General features: G+C 33.2%; 2 protein-coding genes across 3 annotated transcripts in view; both read right to left on the bottom strand.

The window, feature by feature from the left end:
• The window catches only part of LOC123541756 (hemicentin-1-like), a 102,896-nt gene that overhangs the window by 22,094 nt on the left and 67,727 nt on the right, over positions 1-13,075 (bottom strand). The gene's annotated exons all lie outside the window — the stretch shown is intronic.
• Positions 295-12,125, bottom strand: LOC123545588 (uncharacterized). The gene is made up of 2 exons (XM_053531108.1): positions 11,777-12,125; positions 295-353 (listed from the first exon to the last, which is right to left on the bottom strand). The coding sequence occupies exons 1-2, from the start codon at positions 12,039-12,041 to the stop codon at positions 304-306; spliced, it is 315 nt and encodes a 104-aa protein (XP_053387083.1). The 5' UTR covers positions 12,042-12,125; the 3' UTR covers positions 295-303.

The raw sequence follows: 13,075 nt of genomic DNA, 5'->3' as shown, positions 1-13,075 counted from the left end.
GGTACGCCTGTGCTCGAGTTTGCCAGTAGCAAGAAAGAGTAGATTGATATACAGGACCAGTTGTCATGCTCGAGCTATTGGGTAATCGATGCTTGACCCAACAATGGTAATTTCACATACAGGAAATCGGCCTTGACAACAGGAATTGCTTGTCAACAGATACAAAACGTAACATGTACCTGAACACGTACGTATTGTTACAGGATTGCACTTGCAAGAGGTACCGTCACAATATCGTCCCATAATCGATGGTCGTGGATTGGAGCAAGTCCGTATCCGAGTAGTAAAGCCAGTTTCCACATGTTACACTGCATGCTCGCCAATCTTCCCAATCCTCCAGCCGCCATCTGTGACTGGGATATAAAAATTTTCATTTAATATTCATATTGCTATGATGAATGCTTTTTTACATTAACTTTTCATTTATACAAAATATATCTCCAGAGACCCTGTGCTTATATCACAACAGGTAAAAATGAAAGCGTCATTTAGTAAAACAGCTAGAAATTACAATGTAAAATTTGATTAAACCCTAATTTTCTAAATGTTAGAATATTCTTAGATATTTGGCAATAATACAGATGAGGACGTGTGCTTGATATTTTGTTAGACTAGTATTTTGATTTGAAAAACATTACCTTAAGCAAAATTTCATAATGGGAGTTTATGGGAGATCACAACTTTGGTGACATTTTCGCGAATAGAAATATTTCTTCAATGCAGATGTTAGTGAAACTGTTCACAGTCGTAAATAAACTTGCTGTCTATGATACGATATGTTTAGGTTGTGTGCTTGTTTTGAAATATTGGCGATGATTAAAAAGATATTATTATTAAGCACATTTCAAGCTGATATTGAAATAATTATTTAGAATTATCTAATTTAGCAAATTTATTTACGGGCTGCCATAAATCATAAACTAGTTTTCGCTTCCGGATGCCAAATCCAGGCTTTATCCTACGCTATCCGGATAAATGATGTTAGGTCATGATTTTCTGGTTTACCAACGTGCAGAACTACATGAATTATATTTTACTACATTTTATGTAGAACATAATACATATAGTATAGTGATATGCATGTGATTAAGCAAACGTGTCGTGCTCATGTTACTCCAACTTAAAGAGTCACCACTTCATAACTGCCTCAATATTTTAGAATGTGAAAACTGCGGGTGTTTAGTTTAGGCATAACAGATTTTATAAGGACATAAGAGGAAATAAGATAATATGAAAAGTTTATTTATATACATAATAAATAAGTATGCAAACAACTAGATAATAAAGAAAATGAAGAAGTAAAAGGAGTTAATTACGCTTTCGCGTGCTACTTTTCAGACATTTCCTGACCCAGATGCTAGTCAATTTCAAGCATTCATATAATACTACGTTAATGGATTAAAGATAAAGGATTGTGCTTTAAAGTTTGTCATCGAACCCAAAGGGTCGGGGTGTAATCTGGTTCAGGCAAATCGGTCTCGGGTCACGTGGTAAATACCACAGCTGAAGAAACATTACTGCTCGTAAGCACATTACCAAGCTATTTAAAAAAATGAGAAGTCAAAAAGAAGTAAGAAAATAAAACAAATTTTTACTCCGAACATACATACCTCCAAAATATACAACAGAACTTACAGTCGCGACAGCTACTACCAAAGCTGCCACAACCACACAAAGTAAAACTATGACAACTTTAGTTTTATCCATGTTTTCCGTTTTTGTTTTCTTTTCTGTTTTCTTATTGTCATATGTATCACTGTTAATACATTTTTTGTCTAATTCCTCATATACATTTTCATTTTCTTTGATCTCGTCAAGTTCAATACCAGCTCTTCTGTCACCGACACCTCTCATTGTATCTATTGTCTTAATTTCTGTTACGTGTTATAACAGTCTGCAATTCTATTTTATCAAAAGAAATATCTATTAACATTTACGCATGTCATAACCGTTTGGTTAAAGTTTATTTCCTTCAGAATCTGCTATTTTATCGATGTTACTCATGCAGGCCTGGAGCGGTCTTCTGCGCATGTCCGGAAGTGATAATCAACTGGAACGCACGTCAAAATACGCAGATTATTGCATGTCCGCACGCATTAGTGTATAATATGTATAATATTCTGACTAAAGGTTAAGGTATTACCTGGTTACAGAATACATTACATTAAATATACTTTTTGCTCAAACCGCTTGAATCCTGTATATGTACCGGAGTCTATAATTTATCACAGGCGCTCCAGGTCTGCAGTGAATCACAGTTTATTTGATATTCAAGTGCTTTTAATGGTATAGTACTTGAATATTAACATTTTTTTTTTACATTTTTATAAGTCCTAAGACGAAACTTAATTACGCACATATTTCGTAGTGCTTTCAACTCAACACATACTTATTATATCTTCCTAAGTTTGGAATTGACTTGTTACAGTGTTTCTTGAAACACTTCAAGTCCATTGTTTAATGAAGGAGACCTATATTTATACAGAAATTCAACAAGTCATACATGATCCTCTCAGAAAATGGGTCAGTAACAAACTTCATATTTAATTTAAATGATTATAGCTTGTATGTACAATAATTGTTTTGGTTGCAAAACCGGAAATTCATTCAATGAATACAATATACTTATTTTTACTACAGTAAAAGAAGAAATTCGATTTCGACTCAAACATGTTATCTTAAAAATTTTTGTATGGGATGCATCTATTTAACTCATTTGATTGACTAAATTGATCGGTCTCAACTTTACTTTTTTTCAGATGTCAAAAACTTATTGAGCTTTACATTTCACTGTGGTAAGCAAGCTTATACACAGCAAGGATTCGGAATGTTGTTTGGGATAAGCAATGCATTTATTTCATATTGGCAATATAAAAGATTGGCATATATTCTTTTAAAAGTAAGCAGAAACACTGGGATGTTTTAAAAACGCCACAAAACGTAATTAAAAAATGTAAATTAGATAAGACATATACACACTGAAAGGGAACAATATACAAAAAAAAAAAAACAACAAAAAAAAAAAACCATAATGCAAACTCTTGAATTTACAATGAATACCACGCAACAGAAACTGACACTTTCGCTGACATTCATGAAATTCTTGATTTTTCAAACGAGAGAAAATATTATTTAAAAGTCTGAAACCGCATACATGTATCATATCTGTTAAGAAACCGGACATAATACATCAAGGATATTAACTGCATACTTGTAACTAATTAAATGAACAATTGTGTTATAGAAACTGAACCATTATAAACCTTTAAAAGATGAAAGATCTCTTGACATATTACATGTGTATGACTCACTATACCACATGTTAAAGTCTTAAAACTTTAATGAGCCGCGCCATGAGAAAACCAACATAGTGCGTTTGCGACCAGCATGGATGCTGTGCTGGTCTGGATTCAGGCTGGTCGCAAACCCACTATTTTGGTTTTCTCAAAGCGCGTCTCATATGACCTTTCCAATGGTGCATAGATTTAATATCTATTAAATTGTGATAAATCTAAAAAAGTTTTCAGTGAATGCAGTTGCCTGTAAGAGCTTTATGTCACCTTGTTCAATATGATTTACAATATCTTTATAAAATAGTTATTATAATGCTATTAAAAATTTCACAAATATCGAATAGTGTCACCCAATGACATTTTACTTAAGGTTGTGGTGTATCACGTTTAATTATGTTTTTTAAAATTTTATATAACATAATGGTCTTTTTGATCGGGTTAAATTGGGTTTATCAGTTGTGACTCCATGTAAAAGGGAATAAGTTTTATACGAAAGTAGATACCAAAAGATACATGTATTTGACACAAATAGTGAAACTGAGTAAACCTTTTTGGTCTGACTTTAAGCCTTTGCCAAACGTTTATGGCTGGAAAGATAGTTTCCGATTTAGTGGCTGACATCTTTTTGTTGTCACAAACTGAGTGTATGGTCGGAAATGTGCTATCTGATTAGAGAATTTTAACACCATTCCTAAATATATAGGTGTATATTCTTTCAAAGTATGATAAGAATATACAAAATGTACATATCTCCCAAGATTAAAGCGATTTAACTTGGTTGGAGACAAGTATCCGCATTGCATCCTTACCTTATTAGCCGAGTTTGCAGAGTTCGACTCAATCGATAGAAGGAATTGTGTCTGAAATCACTCGTCCTCCATCCTTGATTCTTGTGGAGAAGTTAGCAGTTACTTACAAAGAAATGGTAAGTATTGGAACAGAAACTAAAACACTTGTTATGTTAATAGACGACAGTTACATATCTGAAGTACTGTTTGAAAACGGCGCTTAACGCGAAACGGAAGGTACATTCCACGAAAAATGCCGATCTGATTAGTCTTAGTTCCGGGGGTCTCCGTGGCCAACTGGTTAAGGTAATTGCCTTCATATCACTTGCCCCTCACCTATGTTGGTTCGAGCCTCACTAAGAGCGTCGAATTCTTCAAGTGAGTAAACCATCCAGTTGGCTTACGGAAAGTCGGTTGTTCTACCCAGGTGCCCGCTTGAGATGATATAATGCACAGTGGGGCACTTGAGTTGCAATATAACCTATCGAATCGTCACGGAGAACGCCTTGGAATTAAACTCACGACCCTATGATCCGTAGGTCTTTCTGCTCGCTTTCTGTTGTGCTGAGCGGGAAGGCTCTGTTTTCGTTGGAAGTAATCATAACTATAAAGCAGTGCTAAGCTTGCATCTTTTAGTACTATTTCTTGTGTAAGTCAGAATTAAATAACGAATTACAATAAAGTTTTTTTGTAAGTTTATTAACAGTATAGTCAATAATTATGTAATTTTATTTTTACTTTGTTATTTGACTTAAGACTTATGTACTACTAGTACTACACAAAAGACGACAATCATAGTTAGATTCCAAGATACAGACGTGTTTATCTTATTGGTGAAATATTCTTCAATAATTCAAGAATATGAAAAACTGTTTTATTTGACACGGAAACGGGCAAGAAGAAACGCCTTTTAAATATTCACAACATCTTTAAAAGCAAAGCAGACATAATTTTGCCAGCAATACACTGCCTGACTCGTTATTACACAACCAGTGCTTTTGTTTGCAGAGGGAAAGTAACACCGCTCAAATTGATAGAGGAGTATGTTGCAACAATAGCGAAAGTAGGTCATGTACATCACTGTTCAGATGACCTCTTTAACGGTATCGAAAGTATTGTTTATGCAATTTATGGACACAAAGAATACAATGACATCAGCAAACTTTGATATGACAAGTTAATTGAAAAGTATCAGGTACGTGCTAGCTATGTTCTATGTGCATGTAATGGCATGCCTGGTGTTCCGATAATATAGTACCTCCATAACTATCTGAAATTATTTGTGATACACCAGTAACATGTGACGAGGATGACTCTGATGATAATTATGAAGACGTAGAGATGACCAATATAACTAACATGATATACAAAACAGATATAGATTATGATGACTTATCTTAAAATATCAAACTGAAAAGAACTGTTAATAGCAGTAAATACTAAATTGCTTATTACAAGGTAGCGGAAGAATATTTATCGCTGCAATTTAACTGTTTCTCATTTATGATTTATTTGAATTGATTTGGTTAGACAGATAAGCAGTTGTAAGCATGTACTTTTAAGTTACTAATATTATGTATTTCATAACTAGTATTTGTTTGTTTATTTGTCCTGTGACAGTTATGTCTTTTTAGTATGGAGGTGGAGAAGCTGCTGGTTTAAATGCTGCAATATCATCAGGCAGCTAAAATATGGATAACCAAGCAACTAAACTGGATTTTTTCCTTTTACTTCATGGTGGAGCATTACGTTTTAATTCGCAATTTTGAGATATGTAACTCGAAGTCTCAACTAAGTACCTCGAAAGGTGACTTACATAACCCGAACTTTCGACTTATAAATTTTACTTATGAGCTCGAAATTTTGAATTATCTAGAGATATCTACTTTCTTACTCAACATATTTGAAGCATAAGTACAACAGACACGCTTTGAATGAGTATGGACCGAGAGCTAACGGAAAGTGCTACACGCCTCCTGCACTCTAACTTCTCCCCCAAAAGCCTCCAATCCACACAACGGTTTATTACAGTAACAATAGATTGACTGCATGATCTCAAAGAACCAGAACAAAAACATGAACAATAACAACAAAGTCAAGCATTATATGAAAATAGTGCCAATTATGCTCAGTAAGTGCATTTATAATCGGTATACATAATGTTTCTGTAGCAAAACCAGATTTCCAGTCCTAAATATACTAGGACTTTGGTAGATATTGTACACCAGGAACAGGACAAATCGCGGTATCGTTATAAAATGTCATAATATATGTAAGATAATGTGTATATAAAACTTTCCCATGACTTTCACTTTCTTTTAAATGTCCCTTCAAGTATAATCTTTATCTGGGTTTGAAGTACATGACCCTCCGAAGATATTTTATAGTGCAAGAAGAAGGAAAATATGGATAATTAACACTTTTCAGTGTATTTGAATTTCACAGGTATCCGCAGAAGTCTGCGTAGTTGATAATTTTACTAGTATGCGCGTTAGCTACTAATATAAGCTTAAATGTATATGTCGCGGGGCTCCTGTTTCCATGGTAACGCAATGTCTCTAATTTATAACAACTATGTATGACCATGGATTTTTCGACGGCTTCAGTGCCAAACACTTTACATGGTACCCTATTTGTCTTAAAGTTTGAAGTAACCATGGCAACAGAGATGTTTAACATATCTTATATCTTTCTTTGTATCGTACTTTTGCAGAAAAATATTAATAAAATTATCTTTCTCGTTAAATATAGCTTCAAAACATTTTATTTCTGAAGTATGTAACATGTTCGTGTTATCTGCATTTATTTCAACAAATTTCAAAGCTTAAACTTTTTACAGCAGTACCTCTCGTCTGACATTTTATTGAAAAATCATTGTGCTTGCAATTATCATTCTCAAGGATAGTGTCGAAATACAGATAGAACAGTGTCATTGCATTTGAATTTTACATTTAGATTGTATAGGTTACTGGATTCGTTTTCATGGTAACATATATTTAATTCCAGAAATCACTATTTTCTACTGAAATCTGAACACTTTTAGAGCATAGTTTTAGTGTATAAGTACCAAATTATCAATGGAAACGGAAAAAATAGGCATTTCGAATTAGACTGCCCAATTTTTATCTAAAAATGACCAAATTAAGTGACCTTTCACCCATCTATATTCCCAATAGCATCAGTTACCATCGCCCATGTTCACAGTTCAGTATATTAGATAGAAGCCGCAAAATATTCAGAGCAAAAGGCTCATAAAAATATTTCGGCAAATAATAGCTGTTTGAAGATAGTTCAAATTAAAAAAATGCTGAGAATTACGTACTTTCAAGATAAAAGCTATTAACTTTGCGCGGTAACTGACACGTAACGTCATGGCATCGATGATGTCATTTTAATGTGAAGAAGGTGTAATTCAGCGACGTCTGATGGAACGCCAAACGTTACCCTTCGCAACGTCGCGTCATTACGTTCTATAAAGCTGTTGGAAACAAAATGGCGGCGATACACCTGACGTTTTTTACATTCTCGGCTAGATAATTTTGGTGGTTAAGCACTATATATGTTGTATATGTGCAAGTATTTTCTATATGACAATGGGTACATTTGAGAATAATGAAAGGCATTTCAAAATTAAATATATTTTGAAGACAGCTCATGTGTTTAAATTTTGGTTATTATTCCAACACTCAATATGATTGCTGTATTACATACAGCCATAGCAGTTATCAAGCGCATTAGAAAGATGAAAAACATTTGATGTTTGTGTTCCGTTTTGTATTGTAGTTAGTAACGATATACTGACAACTTAACTGTTATTGTTTCCAAACTCCTTTTCGGTATTAACTTGCTCAACATTTGTTACTGACAACATCTCAACAAGTAACAAAAGCGGATACGTCTATTTGTCCGATGTTCAAAAACGAAAACTTTAGTCTGACTGGTTGAATCTTTCTATACAACTGTATGAGTTTGTTTAGATGCAGAAGTTCCAAAAGATAAGAAATAGCAAAAACAAGTATTTGGCGGTCACTCAACCCCGAATATGTTACAATTTGCTGCATATTATTCCTACATTGTTTCATGTCTCTATTATTTTTAAGATATATGCACAAAAATCTTGAAGAACTTAATGAGATACATGCGACACATGTATATTTTCGACTGCGTCAAAGGCCATAACACTGGTCTGACTGTGTGAGATCAAATTAAAACATTATATACTCAAATGGAAAAATTATAACAATCCTTTGACGTTTGATGACTCTGGGTTAATACTTTCTGAGATATGCTCGATACTAATTCGGACTGACGGACGGACGGATGGGCGGACGAGGGCAACACTAATTGCCCCATCCAAACATTACTTGGATGGGGGCACATAAAAAGAAATTACTTCATATTGTTACATTCTCAAAGCAAAAGAAATCATTTACCGCCAATTGCACTTTAAATTATACTTTAAATTAAGTTAATAACACGTATTCTTGAAATATGTCCTAACATTTAATGCGAAAACAAATATACGGCTTTCTTTTTATCGCGGGATACAATGAAAATTCAGATTATTTCCGACTGTATATTTGCATATGTACATGTATATACACTTGCTTATTTGTACTTTGTCTCGCAATTGTACAATCTAAGTAGGTAACTTGAAAATAACCACATATATTCGCATGATAAAGAAAACTATGAAATACAAGAATGAAAGTATGTTTCAGAAAGTATTAGACTTTCTTTTAAAAAAACGGAATGGCTAAATATCTATTTGCAAATAGCATAGTTACGCCGTTTTAGTAAAAAGACGTTTGCGTAACGTCAGAAAAAAGCGGGAAAATGCTCAAGGTCAAACGCCGCCCATAGCGCCATTTGAAAATTTATTAGTTTTTTTCGACTTCGTAGCTCGAAAACGAAGTCGGTAGTCAAGGACTTTTTCTTCGTTATTTTGCTGAGAACTGCCTTTAAAGTAATTGTGTAATTTTTGGAAAAAAAATCTATGGACCTGTAAATGCATGCTCCCAGTTTATACAAGAAACGCCACTTCCGTTGAGGTCAGATTTTGGAACCACACATGCTAAAATTTATGGCTACAACTTAATTAAGGAAAGGGTCAGACTCAACCTTATCACTTAACAAACTCGTGTGCAGTCAATGTCGCTGTGGGATAAAATTTATCCGGTAGAAGAGAATTTCATTGATTTATCAAATGATTTTCTTATGATTTTTTTTTATATCAGAAAAATGCACGAGAAAATGGGATAGGAGAAAATTGCGAAAAGGAAGTCGGTGACCCCCAATTTTTGTTTGTTCATATTACAGTAAAAATAAACTGATAAGATAATATTATTTTTTTTAAAAAAGAATCTATGGACCAGTTTTTGCACACTACCTAGTCATGCCGCACGAAAACAATAATTTCATAGAAGGATTTTGGCATGATTTTTGCATAAAGTAAGCATTCATTCAGCGAATAGTGGGAGTATATATTTGAAAGTTACACCACCGTATAAGTTTTGACTGGCATATTATATAAAATAAAAAAAAACTTTTTAAATAAATTGAACGCCCCGAAACTAAATTAATCGCCATGAAAACGGCAACGTCAAAACAATTTCCGACTAGGCTAAAACGTGAAATTTCGACGTCATTTGCATAAAAAGTGTGCATTTGACCTTTTCAATAATTGTACATCGGGTGAATATCAACCTTTGCTGTCATTTACATATGTTATCAAGGATGCAACTTGTTTTTGAAAATCCCGCTCATTACACCTTCTTCTCCTTAAGGCAATAATGTTATGTAGCGTTTCTGTGGTAATTTATTCATTATTTCAGCATTATGCAACCATTAAGCAACAGATCAGAGACATTTAAAAAAAACAGAAGAATAAATATACAAACACATTTAGTTTGTCGTGAACGTTGTCGTAAATCGTCACGTTAGCTTCCGGTTGCGCATGCGCATATACAAATGTTAAGGTAACCTACCTACTAAAAAATCATGACCTTACGCAAGTTTTCATAAAGAGAGTTGATGAGAAAGTCACAATTTTGATGACATTTGCGCGAATTAAAATATTTCTTCAATGCAGATTTAAGTAAAAACAGGGAAGAATATCCAACAGGGAAAAACTTTTAACAGTTGTAAATAAATTAAGTTTGTTTTAATGAATGTTTTTGTTTTATTATCATCGGATGGTATGAAAATAAAATATATCACGAGTGGCGTAGCCGCAAGTGAAAATTTTGATTTTTTTCATAGCACGAGGTGGAAATAAAAACCATAGCATTATATATTTTTTATATACTTAAATGTTTAAAAACGTAGTTTGTTTACATGCAGAACAAGCGACAACAACAACAAAACATTTTCCGCACAGCCGAAATTTAGGCTTATTTTTGAAATAAACGAAAATCGTTACATTTACAGCATCCGCAAAGATATACAATATGAAAGTGTAGGAGTACGAGTTGCGTACAACTCGCAGTTCCAGGTAATTTTGACATATTCTTCAATCTTATTTTCTGGCATTTCAAACGTTTCCTCTGAGTAATGTCCCTTTGCGGAAAATTAAATGCAGTGTTCTCGTCATATATCGGTTAGAATGTACCATAGACGGGTTGCGATTATTGTAAATTCTCGATATTGACTTGAAATTGTTTTCTATACTATCCACATACACCTTTTTCATTTCAAATGCGACCAATGTTGCTGCCCAAGAATACTAAAATAGTTCCGGAAAACCAGTGTAAAATAGATAATATGTCTCACTGCAGTGAAAATATAGAAAATATGTTTCACTGCAGTGAAAAATGAATACAATGAAAATACAAATAACGTATATTTTATCAATATTTCTCAGTATTTCATTAGAAAGTATATAATAATCATGTGATCTATAATACGATGAAATAGAATATATAGATCCGTGTACTACGATGGCTTGGTTTTGATATATTGGCAATGATCAAAAAGATAACCCCATTTTAAGCTGACATTAAGACAATTATTTAGAATTATTTGATTTAGTAAATTTATTTATGAGCTGCCATTAATTCATAAACTGATTTTCGCTTCCGTATGCCGAACCTATGCTTTATTCTACGCTATCCGGATAGATCACGTTACGTCATAACTTCCGGTTTATCAAACATGCAGAACTACCTTAATCATATTAACCTTTTTATGTAGAAAACAGAACAACATATTATAGTAATATACATGTGATTAAACAAATGAGACGGGCTACAAGTTATTCCAACTTTAGATTTATCCCTTCGTAATTGCCTTGATAATGTTAGAAAAATGCGGGTGTCCTTTTATGCATTTCGTATATAAGAAAAGAAATAAGATATGAGCATTTTTTTATATAAATATACAAACAACTAGATAATAAAGAAAATTAAAAAAAATGAAAGGAGAAAATATGTTTTTCTCATGCTACTTTCCCGACAGTTCCTGACACCGATGTTAGTCAGCTTCAAACATTGATATAAAACAAGGTAAATGGATTAAAAATAAAAGGAATTTGCTTTATGGTTTGTCATCAAATCTAAAGGGGTGGGGTTGTAATTTTGTTCAGGCAAGTCAGTCTCGGCTCACATGATAAACACCAAAACTGAAGAAACATCTAAAAAACTAGAATTAAAAAGGAACAAAGGAAATGAAAGAAAACATTGTTTCGAAAATACTTACCTCCAAAAAAGACAACAGAACTCACAGTAACGGCTGCTACTACCAAAGCTGCCACAACAACACAAAGTAAAACTGTGACAACTTTTATTTTATCTATGTCTTCATGTCTTATACTATTAGTTTTCGTTTTCTTCTCCGTTTTCAAATTTTCATATATATCATTGTTAACATTTTTTTTGTCTATTTTCTCATATACTTCTTCATTTTGTTTTACTTCAAGTTCAATATCAGCTCTCCTTTTACCGCCACTTCTCATAGTATCCATGCCGAATCCTTTATAATATGTGTTAACAGTTTGCAATTCTGTTAAATAAATAGAGGATATTACATGAGTGTCTTTTCATATTGAGTTAAGGTAGTTCTGCACGTTTGGATCGAAATTATTTCTACAATGTAGAATTTGATTAAACACTGATTTTTCAAAACTTCAGAATATACATAAAAAATTAAGCAAATAAAAAAGATAGGGTCGTGTACTTGATTTTTTGCTAGACTGATTTGAAAAATAGGGACCTCACGCAATATTTCATAATGAGAGTCTATGGGAAAATCATAACTTTCATAACATTTTCGCGAATAGAAATTTCTCTACAATGTAGATTTTGATGAAACTTCTCACAGTTGTAAATAAAGACATGGCCTATAATTTGATGAAATAAAATATATAGGTCCGTGTGCTTATTTTTGAGATATTTGACCATGATTAAAGTAAACCGGACATTTCACGCTAATTTTAAGACGTTATTTTGAATTATTTAACGAGTGATATGTTTTAATATCATATTTTGACTTTACAATATAGCAACAGTGCCATTGTAATAAATTTACTCACAGGTTGCAATTAATTCATAAAATGATTTTCTGTTCCGTACGCCGAATCCAGTCTTTATTCTACGTTTTCCGGAAAAATGGCGTTACGCCATCACTTCCGGTTTATCAAACGTGCAGAACTACCTTAAGACGACGTCAATCTCAAAGCTTTATTACATTTATCTAACACACAATTTATGTTATGGCTTTATTTCACTCCCGCGACGTCAAACATGTGATACAAGGAAACTAAAACAGTAATTGTTTATTTCTGGCATGACTATATCCTAAGCTGAATTTAATTTCCTTCTATATTTATATACTCAAGTAATTTTGGTCAGCTATTTGAATCTAACTTTCTGTTTCACGTTTTTAAAAACAGTCGACATTTCTCGATAAATAGATTCAGAAAAAATGTGAAGATGGCGAATACGTAATTACAATCGGCTAAGTACGTGTTCTCCGCAAGTAGTTTCGACATTCTCCGGC

This window comes from Mercenaria mercenaria, chromosome 19, assembly GCF_021730395.1.
Source record: "Mercenaria mercenaria strain notata chromosome 19, MADL_Memer_1, whole genome shotgun sequence".
Taxonomy (NCBI): Eukaryota; Metazoa; Mollusca; class Bivalvia; order Venerida; family Veneridae; genus Mercenaria; species Mercenaria mercenaria.
Note: the sequence above shows the minus strand (reverse complement) of the source record. Positions and strands in the feature narration are given on the sequence as shown.